The sequence below is a fragment of the Octodon degus genome, unplaced genomic scaffold (genome assembly GCF_000260255.1).
Source record: "Octodon degus isolate 3935 unplaced genomic scaffold, OctDeg1.0 scaffold00022, whole genome shotgun sequence".
In the NCBI taxonomy this organism is placed as follows: domain Eukaryota; kingdom Metazoa; phylum Chordata; class Mammalia; order Rodentia; family Octodontidae; genus Octodon; species Octodon degus.
Window position 1 is genome coordinate 23647905 of NW_004524598.1, and position 16154 is coordinate 23664058.

The 16154-nt window shown below is 44.8% G+C and overlaps 1 protein-coding gene and 1 pseudogene across 3 annotated transcripts in view; one reads left to right on the forward strand and one right to left on the reverse strand.

The window, feature by feature from the left end:
• Wdr27 (WD repeat domain 27) overlaps positions 1–16154 on the reverse strand; it is a 289190-nt gene that overhangs the window by 269870 nt on the left and 3166 nt on the right. For all 3 annotated transcript variants that reach the window (XM_023711986.1, XM_023711985.1, XM_023711984.1), the window contains exon 3: positions 6413–6605. In XM_023711986.1, the coding sequence (XP_023567754.1) occupies positions 6413–6598 (186 nt within the window). In that variant the 5' untranslated portion in view covers positions 6599–6605. The remainder of the gene's footprint in view (positions 1–6412; positions 6606–16154) is intronic.
• Positions 9516–10121, forward strand: LOC101584501 (annotated as a pseudogene).

A 16154-nucleotide genomic window follows, 5' to 3' on the forward strand; every position in this document is an offset into this window, starting at 1 on the left:
CCCCAGGAGTGTGCTGAGGTGACAGGGTGTGGTGGCTCAAGCCTGTAATCCCAGCACTCGGGGAGGCTGAAAACAGGATCACTAGGAGTCTGATTTGTGTAATGAGACCCTGCAGACCCTGTACTAAATACATTTAAAAAAAGAGAAAGAGACACCAAGTGAAGTTTAGAAGATGACAAGAGGACAAGACTGATTACCTTGCTAAGAAACGCTTGCTAATCCAAGACAAAAAGAAGTAGAGCACACATAAATACAGGGTGACAGTTCGTGTAACTAACAGAGATGTCATCTGTCAGATTGCTCATGCCTGCATTGAAGGGAATATGGGAGTCTGTGCAGCACATGCACATGACCTACCAAAACGCGGAGTGAAAGTTGGCCTAACAAATGACGCTGCAGCGTGCTGTACTGGCTGCTGCTGGCCCGCAGGCTTCTCGGCAGGTTTGGCGTGGATAAGTCTATGAAGGCCAGGTGGAGGTGACGAGAGATGAACACAGTGTGGACAGCACTGATGGCAAACCTGGCGCCTTCACCTGCTATTTGGTTGCAGACCTTGCCAGAACTACAGCCGGCAGTAAAGCTTTTGGAGCCCAAAAGGGTGCTGTGGACGGAGGCTTGTCTATCCCTCACAGCACCAGATGACTCCCTGGCTGTGATTCTGAAAGCAGGGAGTTCAGTGCAGAAGTACATCGGAAGCACATCATGGGTCGGAATGCCACAGATTACATGCGCTCTCTAAGGGAAGAAGATAAAGATGCTTACAAGAAACAGTTCTCTCAGTACATAAAGAACAGTGAGACTCCAGAAACGATGAAGGAGATGTTTAAGAAAGCTTGTGCTGCTACATGAGAGAACCCAGTCAATGAAAACAAGCCAAAGAAAGAAGTTAAAAAGAAGAGGTGAAACCACCCTGGGCTGGTGAGATGGCTCAGTGGTCTAAAGCACCTACTTAGAACAAGCTTAGCAAAGCACAGGGACCGCGGTTCAATCCCCCAGCACCACATGCCAGCCAGGCCCGCCCCCTGGTGGGCTGAGCTGACCCCCCCCACACACACACACATAAATAAAATTTTTTAAAAAAGAAAGAAACCATCCCAAAATGTCCCCTGCCCAGAAGAAAGATCAGGTAGCTCAAAAGAAGGCAAGCTTCCTCAGAATTCAGGAGCAGGCTCCTGAGAGTAAAACCAAATTTCTGTGAAGATTTTTCAGATAAAGACCAATAAACTTATTCATCAAGCAAAAAAGGGGGGATTTGAAGACATGGCAAAGGCAGAAAATAAGAACGTCATAAGAGAAATGAAAGCTTACGTTCCTCCCAAAGAAGAAAATAAAAACAGAAGAGCAAGGATCCCAGGGCACCCAAGAGGCCTCTTCAGCCTTCTTCTTGTTCTATTCTGAGTATCACCCAAAAACTCAAAGGAGAACATCCTGGCCTCTCCACCAGTGATGTCGCAAACAAACAGGGAGAAATGCGGAACAGTACTGCAGCAGATGACAAGCCAAGCTGAGGGAAAAGCTTGGAAAGGACACCACTGCCTGCTGGGCTAAAGAAAACCTGATGCAGTGAAAAAAGGGGTGGTCAAGGCCATACTGTCTCTCAAGTAAATGTTAAAAAAAGGTAATAAATAAAAACAAGAGATAAGACAAAAATGTCATAGAACTGTCCTGCTACCACATTATATATGGTTAGATTTCTAAATTTCTATGTAAAAATATATAATTGTTTATTCTTATTTTTAAAATATTTTTTATTTTTTAATTTTTTTCTTCATATTCTGTAAGAATTTAAAGTTTAATATATCAATACTTGGTGGAAAATATCTATTCCATGTTATGTCTAAGATGTTTGATATTCAGACAGATAGTGAGGTTAAGCTCAACTGCCTATGTTATAGGGTAATCATATCATTAAGCTTCTCTTCTGGATGGCTAACAACTTAAGTTTGCAGACCAAAAATTAGAGAAAAAGGGCTTTAAGGCCAGCCAACATTTTGGTCCTGGCCTTTCAAGGTCAGTCAAGACTCAGGACATAGGAGAACCTGTACTGTAACATCCTGTAACTCAGTTGTGTCCCAAATTTACTGATCAAGGAGATTATGGGGCCACAGAGGAAAGTGATTGACAATGTATAATGCACCTAAGGAGAGTCACCTAGAAAGAAAACATTCTCTCAGGCTTTCACAGAGAGCAAATTGGTCAAGCAATGGCCGTGACTCATCCACATGGCTGACACTGACAAAGGTTCTACAAACTGCGGTACTGGGTTTCAGGGTAAATCCTGAGGGTATTTGACAGACCTTGTCAGATACAAAAGTTACATTTCTTGCTATATAGGTCTTGCTTTATCTTGGTCTTAACCATCCAGCAGAAAAGTATAAAAATGAGATATAAAAAGTAAAGCCTTATTAATCTACTGAGCTGTAAAAGGCTCAAGTCAACAACTTCTGACATTGCCAGTCCTATGGATAACCCACTACTATAATGGACTACTGGACTATATTGGTTTATTTTGCTGAATTCACACACCTACAATATTTAAATGGCAATGGAATACCCATCTCTGACAAAACTAAACAAAAAGGGGGATACAAATGAAGGACCATTTTGTATCTGTATATACAAAATAAGATAGGTATACAGCTACTTTCTCTTAATTCAATGAGAAGAAAGATTTTTACTAATAGTGTTTGCACAGGATACCATGTCTGCATCTTGTACTATGAATAGCCACTAGGAAGACAACAATATGCAATGTATTAATTACTGAAATTGTCCTACTAATCAGTTTTGAAACTGTCTCATTGCTATTTATTTCTCAATAACATTAATTTTTTAAAAAGACACCATATTGAATTTCAAAACAAAAAAGCAAGAAAAAGAAGGGGAGGAGGAGGTAGAGGACGAGGAAGATGAAGAGGAGGAGGATAATGAATAAGTTGGTTCTAGCACATTTTTTTCCTGTTTATAAGTGATTTAACCTCCCTCTACACAACTCACTACTTTTAAAGAAAAAATTGAAATGTAAGGCTGTATAAGATTTGTTTTTAAACTGTACAATGTCTAAGTGACACACTACAGAATGTGTCTTTAGCTCTGTCCTGGTATTTTCAATAGCCACTAACCTCGCCTGGTACTGTATGGGGGCTGTAAATTGGCACAAAAAAAGTAAAGCAGGTTCTTGCTGGTGTGCAGCACAAATTAGTTATATATGGGGATGGTAGTTTTTCATCTTCAGCTGTCTCTGATGAAGCTTATGGGAAATAATTATTGTTCTGTTAACTGAATACCATTCTGTAATCGCAAAAACAAAAAGTTGCAACTGTTTTGTTTACATTCTGAATGCTTCTAAGTAAATACAACTTTATTAGTATTGTTGTCCTTTCTGTAGGACTGAAATGTTTCTTCTTGAAAGGAAGCTAGTTTGCTTTTGCCCATTTTGAATCACATGAATCATTAGTGTCTATCTTTTCATACAGCCAGTGGGTGCCAGGCTTCTGTCTGCACACCCTGCAGGTCGTGGTGGGTAATAAAAGCCACCTGAGAACATTTTCATCCATAAAACTCCAAGATCTCACTCACTGATAAAGAACTTCACATGGCCCTTTGTAAGGAGTAATTAGTTCTGCTCATAGACAGCACGAGGTGATTAGAATCCGGCAATCTGAAAGGCTGTCCTTGAAGGGCTAGTAGAAGAAGGATGCTCTGACCTTCACATGAGGAGTCCAGCTCCCACTGCCATGTGCCCCCATTAGAGGAGGCCGGAGACTGCATCCCCAAAAGTGTGGGCTCAAAATGCAAGATTGTCAAGCGTCTGGCCAGCACTCACAGCAAGGACAGCGCAAGTGCTGGCTGCCTGGGCCCGTTTGTCTAAATACGGACTACTCAGGAAGCTGGACTCTGGTGAAAGTGTTGAAGGTGGCCACAAATTAGAAGAGGACAGATTTTCTACACTGGGATCTCCCATTTAGACATGAGAAAAAAAAATACGAGCTTCACATCTTAGTATGAATTTCCCAGTTTATTTGAGTCTTTCTTTACAAAACTCTCTGGGGTCATGTTTATCTGCTCAGCAGTTTAGGGACAAATTTGGCAATTTTTGTGGGCTTTGAGATTTTCATTTTTAAAGTGTCAGTGTTTTAAAATAGAGTTCGTGATTTTGTGATACTTTTGTGGTAGAGTGCTGTTTTGTTATATAATTTTAACTTGGATTCTTTCCATTTACATTTGTTTCTGTAACTTTAGGAGGAATCCTGAGCATCTGAGTCCCAGACGATACCAATAAGCTAATGGCAGAGGGTTTAAATACTTTTAAAAATGCATGGAACAAAATCTTAGGACAACAGAAACTGACTAATTCACAAAGTCACAAATTTAAATGCATCTCTCTCAAGCCAGGCACGATAATGTATGCCTATGATCCCGGCGCTGAGGCGGCTGAGGCCGAAGCCACACCATGAGTTCAAGGCCAGCCTGCACCACATAATAAGACCCTGTCTCAATAAACAAACAAATCTCAGTAATTGATAGAATAAATGGACATAAAATCAACAAGAATATAGGAGACCTGAGGAACAGTTAGTGTGAGCCACCCGATACTTATAAAGCAAAGGACACAAACATAAAAATCCACATCCATTTGACCGGTAATAGCTCAAAACTAAATATAACCTCAATACCCACCAATAAGAAAATTTATTTTTTTTTTTTTTTTATTTTTTTTTTTTTTTTTTTTTGCGGAACCGGGGATTGAACTCAGATCCTTGCGTTTGCTGGTCAAGCGCTTATCCTACTGAGCCATCTCCCCGGCCCTCCAATAAGAAAATGAATAATGAGATATATCATATCATAGAATGGGATGGCCCTCCAGAGTAAAAACTACAACAACAAAAAGAAAGGATCTGCTGATAAATGCAACAACATGGGTGATGTCGCCACTGTGTGAGAAGCTGATGTAGCAAATAAGATCCAAATGATGCACGACAGATATTCAGAGGTGGGAAGAAACTTCAAAAAGGAGGAGAACCTGGGATGGGAAATGAAGAAAAGAAGGAAGGGAAAAGCAAAAATTAAAAAAATATATATATACATATATATATACACACATATACATATATATTAGTTAACATAGTTATACTACTAATTTCTCTTAGTTCATTGAAATGAGAGGTCTGTGCTAACATTGTTTGGACAATTACATGCTGATATCATGTACTTTAAGTAACTAATTTGAAGATTAAAATATGCAAGGTGTTAACCTTTGTTACCCTCCTAGTCTCTTTTAACATTAAAAAAAGATGATGTAAATCTCAAAATAATAATTCTGAAATTGCAATCTAAACTGACAGGAAGTTTTCATTATTTATAACACATTGAAAAACTTCTTCAAGTCAACAGGAAAAGTACAGATGTTCAGTAGGAAAATGACAAGAGACACCAGCAACATACACATGACAAAAGCAAATATCTAAATGGCCAGTAGCTATGCAAAAGGGTGGGGAATCTCACTCACCATCAAGTATTAAGAAACTGCAAAGGTCAGTCAGGTAGCATGAGCTTCCCCTGCCCACCAACACAACTCAAATGAAAGGGCTCAGTGCCAGCAAGGTTGAGAGGCACGACGCTCTACCTACCATCTGTACAACTCAACTGGCACCATCCCTGGCAGACCTGCTTGGCACTGCCTACTACTGGAGAACACCCCTGAAACTCAGCAATAGCACGTGTCCATACACCATGAGATATGCAAAGGAATATATGTAGCAACCACAGAATGGAATCTAAATGTCTCCTGCCATTAGGACAGACAGACTCAGGTCTATTCCAAGAATGTACTATGCAGCAGTGACAAAGAAGCGACATGAGCCTTGTGAACACAACACTGGGTGTGAGAGGCCCCAGCTGGAAATGTGCAAGGCGCACAACCCCACTTACACACTGCTCAGCAAGAGCACCCTGGAAGTCAGGATGGGGCCACCCGGGGTGCGAGGCAAGGAGCCAGGCCTGGGCTGTGGCCAGCGTGCACTGCATGAAGAGGTCTTTCTCTTAAATGCTCTGCTTCACTGCAGAGAAGGGCAACGTGGAGATGGAAATGGGGAAGTCTTGACTGTGTTACGATAAAACTTCTCTTGCTCACGCTCTTATCAGAGATCTTTTTAAGTACAGAAATTCCAGGAAGTTTATTTTCTAAAGCTAAGAACTTAAAACACTTCAGTGGGGCAATCTGTTAGCAGGCAGTACTTATAAAGATGAGAACTTAATGTAACGGTGTTATCACCACTTTTCTCCCATAGTTGGCAGCTGAATCCACAGAAGGAATGCTGCCTAAAGAGCATCATAGCAATGCAGACAGGGCAGAGCCTTGTCGCAGAAATGCAGACGGGGAGAGCTTCACGCCCCACAGCCTGGTAGCTACCTGGCGTGAAGGAGCCCTGCAGTCCCACAGGCCAAGCTGGCTTCCACCTACAGGAAAGGCGCAGAACTGTGCACTGCACGCCAGCTGCACGTGAGAAGCACATGCCTTGGAGTCGACCACGTATTTTTCTGTCACTATGTCCCCCTCACAGCCACCAGTGGAGGCAATCTCCAGGGGTTCTTCCATCTTCAATCTGCAAACATAAAGTACACATATGATGACTATAGTTGTGACATTTATTGCAGATAAACAGCCACTAGTTACCTCCACTCCCATCAGGGATTCAGCCCCAGGTAGAACACTCTACAGGCCTTGTCTGGCCTGGCATGAGCCCTCCTTGTGAAGTGAGAACCGAACTCACAGGCAAGGCCTGCACCAGCCCTGCTGGGTGTAAGGAATACAGTGCTCAAAATTCTGCTCCTGACACCAACTACTCTGCCAAAGCTAGAGTTCATTTCACCACAGTAGGGCACCTGCAGTTAAGCTGCAAGGGGGGCCAGGCTATTGCTTACAGCCAGTCTGGCATGTTCTAGAATTTCATAGCATTCTCTGCCATAAAGTTAGGTTACCCTCAGCATTATAACCAAGGGTACACTGGCTATGTCTTCACAGCATAAATAAAAATCAAAAATAATGAATGAACAAACATAAAGAAAGACTGATCCAGACTTTTCCCTTTTCATTCTTAGTTCTTTCATAAACATAATAACTTCAGACACATGAACCCTGACCCAGGAGTCTTGCCCCAACTCACTGCAGGACCCAAGAATTTGAGACATGGCTAGAATTCTCCTAGAAAAGTAGGTGTTATGGGTTCTCAACATAGAAACCAGACCAGAGTCTAAATTTAAAATTTAAATATAAGCCCTCATTACCTGGCCTGGGACCGCTTGACCATATTCATGCAGAAGACAAAACGGCGATGAACCTTAAAAGTATGAAGGTTTTAAGGCTAAAAACCACATGCTGTTTGGCAAACAACCTTGTCATTTTTTACAGCCTAGAACAAGCAGACCTTAACTTTGACTTGTTGTGCAAGCACATGTTTTACCTGTTGTTGGCTTTTCTAAGGTACATTGTGCCTCCTTGTGGTTCCACAAGGAAGTAAAGTCACAGAGAGATAAGCACAATAAATTATTTATGTATTACTTGACTTGGTAACTCATCACAGTAGGAATACAGACCCAACTTTCTGGCCATCATATTGGTGGCCGAGATGTCAGGCAGGGTGCCAGGCCTTTCCTGCCTGACCACCACACTGGTCACCATGCTCCTGCCACAGGTATCAGACTCCCTCCACATACCTGCTGAGAAACTAAGCATTTGCTGAGCACGCTGGATGAACACCTGCCAAGCACACCTGCTAAGTACCTGCTGCAAAGCTGCTAAGCCATCTGGAACTAGTAGATAAGGCATTCAGAGAGTGTGATGCTGGGGTTAAAGAAACAGCAGCCCATGCAGCTTACCCAGCTAATTTTAGGGGGTCGCAGACAAGGAGAACTGGTTGGCCAGTTGCTATACAGAGGAAGGCTCCGTGAACAGAACGGCCCCAGTGCTCAGAGGCCAGGCAGCATCACCCAGCAGTGTGGCCCAGTGATATCCCTGTGCCTCCACAAAGCACTGGGCCTCAAACGATGGTGACACCTGAGCCTCCAAGCTGATCACACACGCTCCCGGACCATATACCAGTATGTCCAGTGTCCAAGGGCTACAGAACCCATTGCACCTGGAGCAACATCACTTCAAAAAAATTCACTAAGAAGGGAATCAAGATAAAAAGGGAGGCTTTCTTTCAGTGAAGAACTTCTAAAAGTGCACCCAAAGGCATGTAAATTCTCAGCCAGGTGTGGTGGTGCATACCTATCATCCCAACCACTCAGAAGACTGAGACAAAAAGATCACAAGTTTGAGACCAGCCTGGGCAACTGTGAAACCTCATCTCAATATTTCTTCCTTCCTTCCTTCCTTCCTTCCTTCCTTCCTTCCTTCCTTCCTTTCTTTCTTTCTTTCTTTTTTTTTTTTTTTTTTCCAGAACCAGGGATTGAACTCAGACCCTTGTGCTTGCCAGGGAAGCGCTTATTCCACTGAGCCATCTCCCCGGCCCCTCAATATTTCTTAAAAAATAAAAAATAAAAATTATAGTGTGGTGGATTGAGTACTGATAGTCAACCTGTAATGGCCAGCTGAACTGAACCAGCATCATGCTGGGTGTGGGAGCCCACCTGAGGATTCTGGCCAACAACATGAAACACAGAGCTAAAGAAAAACACAAAAAGAGAAACTGTTAGGAAAACTGTTTTGGAGGCTGTTGGGAGCTGTTGGTTTTCTCAGAGAAGCTTGTCATGTTGGGGCTTTTTTTTTTTTCCAGAACCAGGGATTAAACTCAGGACCTTCATTATGCATGTCCACAACACACTAGAACTTTATGCAATATCCTATCTTCAAACTGTTAGAAGTGCTGGTCATTTATTTGCCATTCCAGTATTTATCTTACGTTTTACTCTTAGTACTTCTTTGCTCTCATGAAAACTTTTCCTTAGTTCAACTGTTTCAAAACATTTTATTTTTAATTAGTATTTAATTTTCTGAATATTGCTTAATCTTAATTTTTGTTCTAAGATTTATACTATATCTTTGACTTACAATTTATTTGAAAGACATTGTATAATATCTTCTAGTATTAGAAACTTTAAAAAGTATATTTCCATCTTCTGTTGACTTTATATTACTTCTTCCCTGTCTTTTATACATACATACACACATATATATGGAAAAAAAATACATGTATAACCCACCATAAGATCGGTACTGTTAGAATCCCAGGTGACCGAGGTGCAGGGCGATGGGGACAGGGAGGACCTAACCTTACTCCTTCAAGAATTCCAGTCTCACCTTGGGGCCCTGAACCCGCCTTGAGGCGTAGAAGTTTTTGTTTGATCTGGTGATGCTGGAACGGAACCAGGGCTGGTGCCTGTGGGGCTGTCGCTCTATGAGGAGCCACATCCCCAGCCCCTCAGGCCCGAGGTTTAGGTCAGAGTCCCTGGACCTAACCACCTACCTCGGCCAGGCCCACCCTCCCTCGCCTGCCCCTTGACCTGGGCCCGGAGCCTCAGCAGCCCGGAGGTCCCAGCACCGCCACTGCCCTGCCATGCTGCGCCGGCTGCCCGCCAGGCTGTGGAGTGGGACTGCGGGGACTCAGTCCTGGAGAAACAGCAGTCAGATGCCCTCCTGTGCCTTATCCAGAAACTGGACCATATTGTGATGACAGTGAAGAGCACAGAGGATACCGCCATGTTCTACTCCAAGGTCCTATGCGTGGAAGTGACAACATTCAAGGGAAATCGGAAAGCACTATGTTTGGGAGACCAGAAATTTAACCTCCATGAGATGGGAAAGGAATTTGAACCCAAAGCCATCCACCCGTTGCCTGGCTCCCTGGACATCTGCCTGATTACAGAGGCACCTCTGGAGGAGATGATCCAGCGCCTCACAGCTTTTGATGTCCCCATTGAGGAGGGCCCAGTCCCCAGGACAGGGGCAAAAGGGCCGATTATGTCCACCTACTTCCAAGACGCAGACAGAAACGTGATTGAGGTGTCCAACTACATCTCCTGATTGCCACCACCCTGTTTCCCTCACGCAGGTTTGAGAACAAACCTGTCCTCTAGAGGGCAGCATCCAAGCCACACAATAAATGGAGTGTCTTCCCCAGTGCGCTCAAAAAAAAAAAAAAATGGTACTGTTTCATAGAAATCTGCAATGACCTTTAAATAAGGGTTCATCTAATATATCTTTTATATAGTCCTGCATAACTATCATATTGAGAGCTCTCTATTGTTCATCCAGGAGCATACTGCAACTTCTCTTGCCTTTTGAATTATGCTCTTTGTTATTTCCTATATGCTACTTCTGGAGGTATTAAAATATTTCAAGTTTGTAAAAAATAAAAATAAAATAAAAAGAATAAACTCAGGCCCTTGCGCTTGCAGGTAGGCCCTTATTCTACTGAGCTATCTCCCCGGCCCAGGGCTTTTTTCATGAATTTCACTGCTCTCATAGTCAAAGGAGCGCAGGACGTTGTTGCTGCTGAGAATGCCTACATTCATCTGAGGGGGGCTCTGGCCCTCACCTTGAGCACTGCTACCTGGCTCCATACAGCCTCCCCCGGCCAAATGTTTCCTATCACCTTACTGGCTCTTTACTCTTAATTTCAAACATAGATCTCACCAAAAGCTCTCAATAGTAGCCATGCCACCTTCCCAACAGTAGATTGCTCTGAAATTTTTCTTTTGCTACCTAGGAAATATCTCTAAACACAAGCAAAATGCAAACTAAATTTCTGCCAATGCACAATAAACCACCTGAGTCCAGCAGGCAATGTAGTTCTCAGTTGAAGCCTCCTGAGTTTCACCTTAACCAGCAGCATTTCTGTTATTACTGTGATTTTCCAGGCTCCATCCAGAGTCTCCAATATAGTTTACCGCATACCGGGGCTGCCTCTTTGGCCAGTCTCTCAAAACCTTTCCAAATTAATTCCAAAGGCCCTTAAGTCCCATGGCCAGGCAACAGCACAACAATAACCCTACTCTTGGTACCAAGTTTTTGTAGTTTGGGGTTTTGCAAGGGAAACAATACAATATGGGACATATATTTTGTAAGATCATTTTACAATGAATCACCCAAAGAAACATATACAGAGTTCTGGAAATCTGTCCACACACTAAAGAACCAAGACTCCAGCTGAGGGCCTAAATCTCACAGTAATGACTTGCTTGAGTTTACTGAAGACCTAGAACTCATGACGATGCCTCGCATGAGTCCAACTGGAGGCCTAGATCCCATGATAGTAACTCATGCAGGCATGTTTCATAGATCTGTGCTGGGAAGGCCCAAAGTCAGTGGTGGAAGCTAGAAAGTCTGTGCCAGTGGGATGAAGGACCTGTGCCAGCGGGCTGAGGGGTCTGTAGTGGGGCCAGGAGGCAACACTGAAGGTAAAAACCAGAGCTCCCCTCAAAAATCTCACAGCTGGATGTGAGGGCGATCTGGCTGCGCCATGTCACCCCGCTGATCTCCAGGGTTGATTTGGCTAATCTGGCTGGCTAGGCGGGTGTCCCCTTCCTCCCTCAACGATCCATGTGCGTCCCTCCTGAAGCTGCACATTGAAAGAGGATGACCACCCCTGATAGAGGAGGACGGTCCCTCAGTCAAGGGTATACAAGTAGCTGTACTCCCCTGCTAGAACCTCTAAACAAGCACTCGAGAATATCACAGCCATCCTCAACAACAGTGAGGTCCCAAGCTCCTCCACTGATAAAAACAGCTGAGTTCCCCACAGAAAAGCCAATGCGACACGCTTCATGCAACTCAGCTGTGCACCATCTCCCCCTCCAGAGCGAGAAAGCAATGCTCAAAGTGAGGACCAGGGCTCCTCTAAAGCAGACCAAGGCCATTCTCAGGGACAGGTCCTGAGCTCCTTCAGCCATGAAACAGCCGAGTTCATCAGGAAAGCCAGAATGACAAACATCTCCACGAGAACCAACAGCTCCCAATAGCTTCCAGCAGCCCCGACAGCTTCTCCAGCCTCCCACTTATTTTCCTTCTCCCCAGTTCTCCCTCTTATGCTGCTGGCAACACTCCTCAGGTGGCCCTCTCACACCAGCACCATGCTGGCTCAGTTCAGGCTGCTGTTACATGTTGACCACCAGTTTCTAATCCACCCCAACCCATCCCTGGTCAACTTGATAACTAATGATACCCATTTCCTTAAATCATAGACTTTAGTGGCAGATTTATAGAAATTTAACATATCTTGGTCTATCAGATTTCCATTAAGATGACAATTACTTATACACAATTTTTGTATTTATTTCTGCACCAAAAAGCACAATATTTAAAGAGTGACTATCTTGGTTATTTTTCTCTAGTTGCTGGTACAAAATGCCTGACACCCAGAAGAATTAAGGAAGGAAAGGTTTATTTAGCTCAGTTTGTGGAGGTTTCAGCCCATACCGGGCTGGCTCCAAAGCGGAGCAGCACATGGCAGAGGACAACAGATCGTGGTGGTGGACAATGGAACACAGCAAGAGCAAAAAGGGAGGAGAAGCGGTGGCAGCAGAGGGCAGGCCTCTCTCCCTTCCCTGTCCTGCGTTCAAGCTGGCGGCCCCAAGGCAGAGGTAATACTGCCACACAAAATCCCAACAGGATTCACAGCCATCATACCAGCCTTGGATCACAAACTAATCACAAACTCTAGAAGCCTGTCCCAATGACTGCATGAGGCTTTTGAGGGGCCAGCTAGACACAAGCCATAATAGTGACCAAAGTTTAAGGTTAAAACATACTACTTTAAGTAATTAACCTGATTGCAAACATATGTAAAATACTGTTCCCTCTGCAAAACCCCAAACTACGCCACACAGATTACACATGACCTACACCTTGGACACATTCTCACGCTCCGCACTTAAGTCAGGCTGCAAGTCACCTGGAGTGCTTCTTAGGTCAACCTTTCTTGAAGTTCACATTCACTGCGCATTCAAGAGCATTAGATGGAAGGCCTGGCATGGAGTCACAGAAGGCTAGGAGGAGGCCGCGAGGGCCTGGTGATTAGGGTCTGCTGTGTCTGAGCTGTCAGGAAAGCTTCTCTAGATGGGGCACTGTAAGACCTGCGCATACCACACAATGGCACGAGCACCTCAGTGAAAGCAGACGTAGGTCTGGTCTCCTCCCGGATGGCAACCCACACACTGGATGCATGCGGTCACCCAAGTCAAGAACTCAGGATGGGCCCAGCTGTGGTCAAGGGCAATTCATACAGCAGCAAAGGCCTGCATCACTTTCTTACATGAACTTCAGTGCTTCTCTTATATGTAAGGGAAACATAACTGAAAAGGGTTAAGTGTAACTAGGATCTCAACTGGTTGTTCTGTTAACAAATGAAGCAACAAAAAAAGTTTCTTAGAAAACCACTGATTTTCTCAGTCATCTCTGTAACTAACCACCTAGCAGGAATATCATGATTTTCCAGATTTTCTTCCACCAAAAAACATGGGGGGAAGCACTTCATGTGGGTATCCAGGGCTTGGCCCCAAACACCTCCAGATGTCTGCGAGAGCCCCAAAGGGACATCAGGATTCAGCTGCCAGTAAGAGCAGACTAAGCCTGTGTCTTGAGTGTCTCATTGCTGGGACAAAACACCCAGGGCTCACGAGTCAAAGTAAGAAAAGTTGCCTTGGGCTCATAGTTTATAGAGGTTTCAGTCACCAAGTTCCAAGGCAGGGCGGCAAGCAGAGGAGCACAGGCGAGAGAAAGGCCCCACCCACGTGTGTGAGAGGCGTTGGGAGACACTAGAGATGCGACACAGCAGGCGGCTACCATTAGTTCCATCCAATCGCAGTTAATGGCCATCAGGAAGACAAGTATGTTAAAAGAAAAACACAGGGTTGAGGACAAGACAAGAAAGGGTAACGGAGGAGGTGTCAGCCCAAGCTGAGGAGACACAAGCTGGTAAGGTCCCAATGCACTCTCAAGGGAACCATCAGGCCAAAAACTGCAGAACAGAGAAGGCACACAGACAGCGCTCCAGGGAGCAGTCCCAGCCCTGGGACTGTGGCTCCAGGAAATGGGCTGCAGCAGCACTTAGGACGTGTCCTTATCGGCCACATCAGATGGGGTTGTGGCAGGAAAACTGCCAAAAGTAAGCCAACAGCTCAGGAAATACTGCCCTGAGATAAAATTTAGGCTCCACTGGGAAAGCTCTTCCAGCTCCGCCCAGAGGCTTTGAGAGCTACTCTGGACCATCCTCTACAGCGCCCCCTACCGGAAAGAGAACCTGTTGCAGTAACCTGGTGACATTCCCTGCGGCACACTGGGGAAGGAGCCAGCAGCCTGTCTTCTTGCTTGGGACGATGAGGCACCACATCTAGACCCAGGAGAACTGTACAATGAAGGAAGAGGTGCCCCCCAGGAGGGGCACCCTATCAGCTGTGTCCCTTTGTGTTTGTTTGGCCACCAGAAGAAAGACTTCATTTTTCACCAAACCTTCCCCGTCCTTGGGGACACAGAACCAAGTGTGTCCCTTGCAGTTAGGTGGCACCACATGACAGTTCTGGCCAGAGCAGCCAGAGAGGTAACATGTGGGCCTGAGTGATGCACACACTTACAAGCCTGGCCCAGAAAGCTCCTGCATATGTGACTGTTCTTTTTCTGTAACCACTAGCTAAGCGGAGAGCCTTTGGAGGGCCCAAGGAAGATGGACAGTGGAGGGAAGAGGTCTGGATTAGGTAGGATTCCCTAGAAGAGAATCAATAAAAACTCCATGTTATATATAACTATGCAAGGGGATTTATTAGGTGGGCTTACAGCGTCACAGGCAGAAGTGTCTACATGGCCAGCTGAATGCTGGAGACCCAGAGGATCCAGTAGCGGCTCAGCTATGATATGGAAGCCACAGAACAAGTGGAATCAAAAATGCAACAGCAGGGCCAGCCAAACAGCTCACTGGATTAAAGCGCCTGCTTGGCAAACACAGGGGCCAGGAGTTCGATCCCCTGGCCTGCCCTGCCAGCTCTCCCCCACCCCCAACCCCCGCGCAGGGCACACTGAGATGGTAATTGAGACTGGGTATGGTGGCACATGCCTGTAATCCCAACACTTAGGAGGCTGTAAACAGGAGCATCACTACAAGTCCAATCCATGCAGTACGACCCTGTACACCCTGTCCTAAATACAAAAAAAAATAAATAAATAAAATGTAACAACAGTCCAAGGTCAAAGGCCTGGAAGCTCACTGCAGGGTCACAGATGCGAGTCTATACTGGAAGGATGAAGAATCCACTCATCTGGAGATGATCATCTACAAGTGGAGGAGGAAGGGCCTGCACATTTAGAAATCCTGCAGTTCTTCAAAACACACGTGCTTCCTCCTTCTTTCCCTTTTGATACTTGCTCTGCCTACAAGCCCACTGACGGGCACCATCCACAACCTGGAGCCGTCCCTCCTCCATTTACTGGCCTACACCATAGTCAGTCATCCCAACACACCTAAGTCTGTGCTTTATTAATTTGTTAGATGTTTTCATTCCAGAGATGCTGACACATCCCAACCTGTGGTCACAGCTTGCAGAGACCTGCCTAAGAGAAAGCTCTGATAGGAACAGCCACAGGAGGCCTTGCGACCGAGGCCTGTCTGCTTATTCTGCTGCGGTCAGTTGATACACCATTTACATTACTTTTACCAATATAGTTTCATCTTCTTTTTCAATTACAAAAAAAATTCAGGGGCTGGGGTGATGGCTCAGTAGAATAAGCGCTTGCCTGGCAAGCGCAAGGGCCTGAGTTCAATCCCCGGTAAAAAAAAAAAAAAAAAAAAAAAGGAAATGCAGAGTAAAACATTTAAACAATGCAGGTACAATAAAATTGAATTTGCCATCCCTATTTCCTCCCCCTACTATACTTTCCTTGGGGACAAGTCATGTAACAGGAATTCCCCACAAACATCCCATGTATGCATATGAATAGGAGCAAGTTTTACAGCAGACATTAATTTATTTTCTAGGAGACTATACTTTATCTGAGGCTGGGTGGATTAAGTCACTTTCACTTTCTAAAACAAAATACCTTACAACTTGGATTAAAGCGCCTGCTTAGGCAGACGCAGCAGCCAGGGTTTGATTCCCAGCATGCTGTGTGGGCTCTGCCCACAGGATGTGCTGAGACAGCCATTGAGACTGGGCGTGGTGGC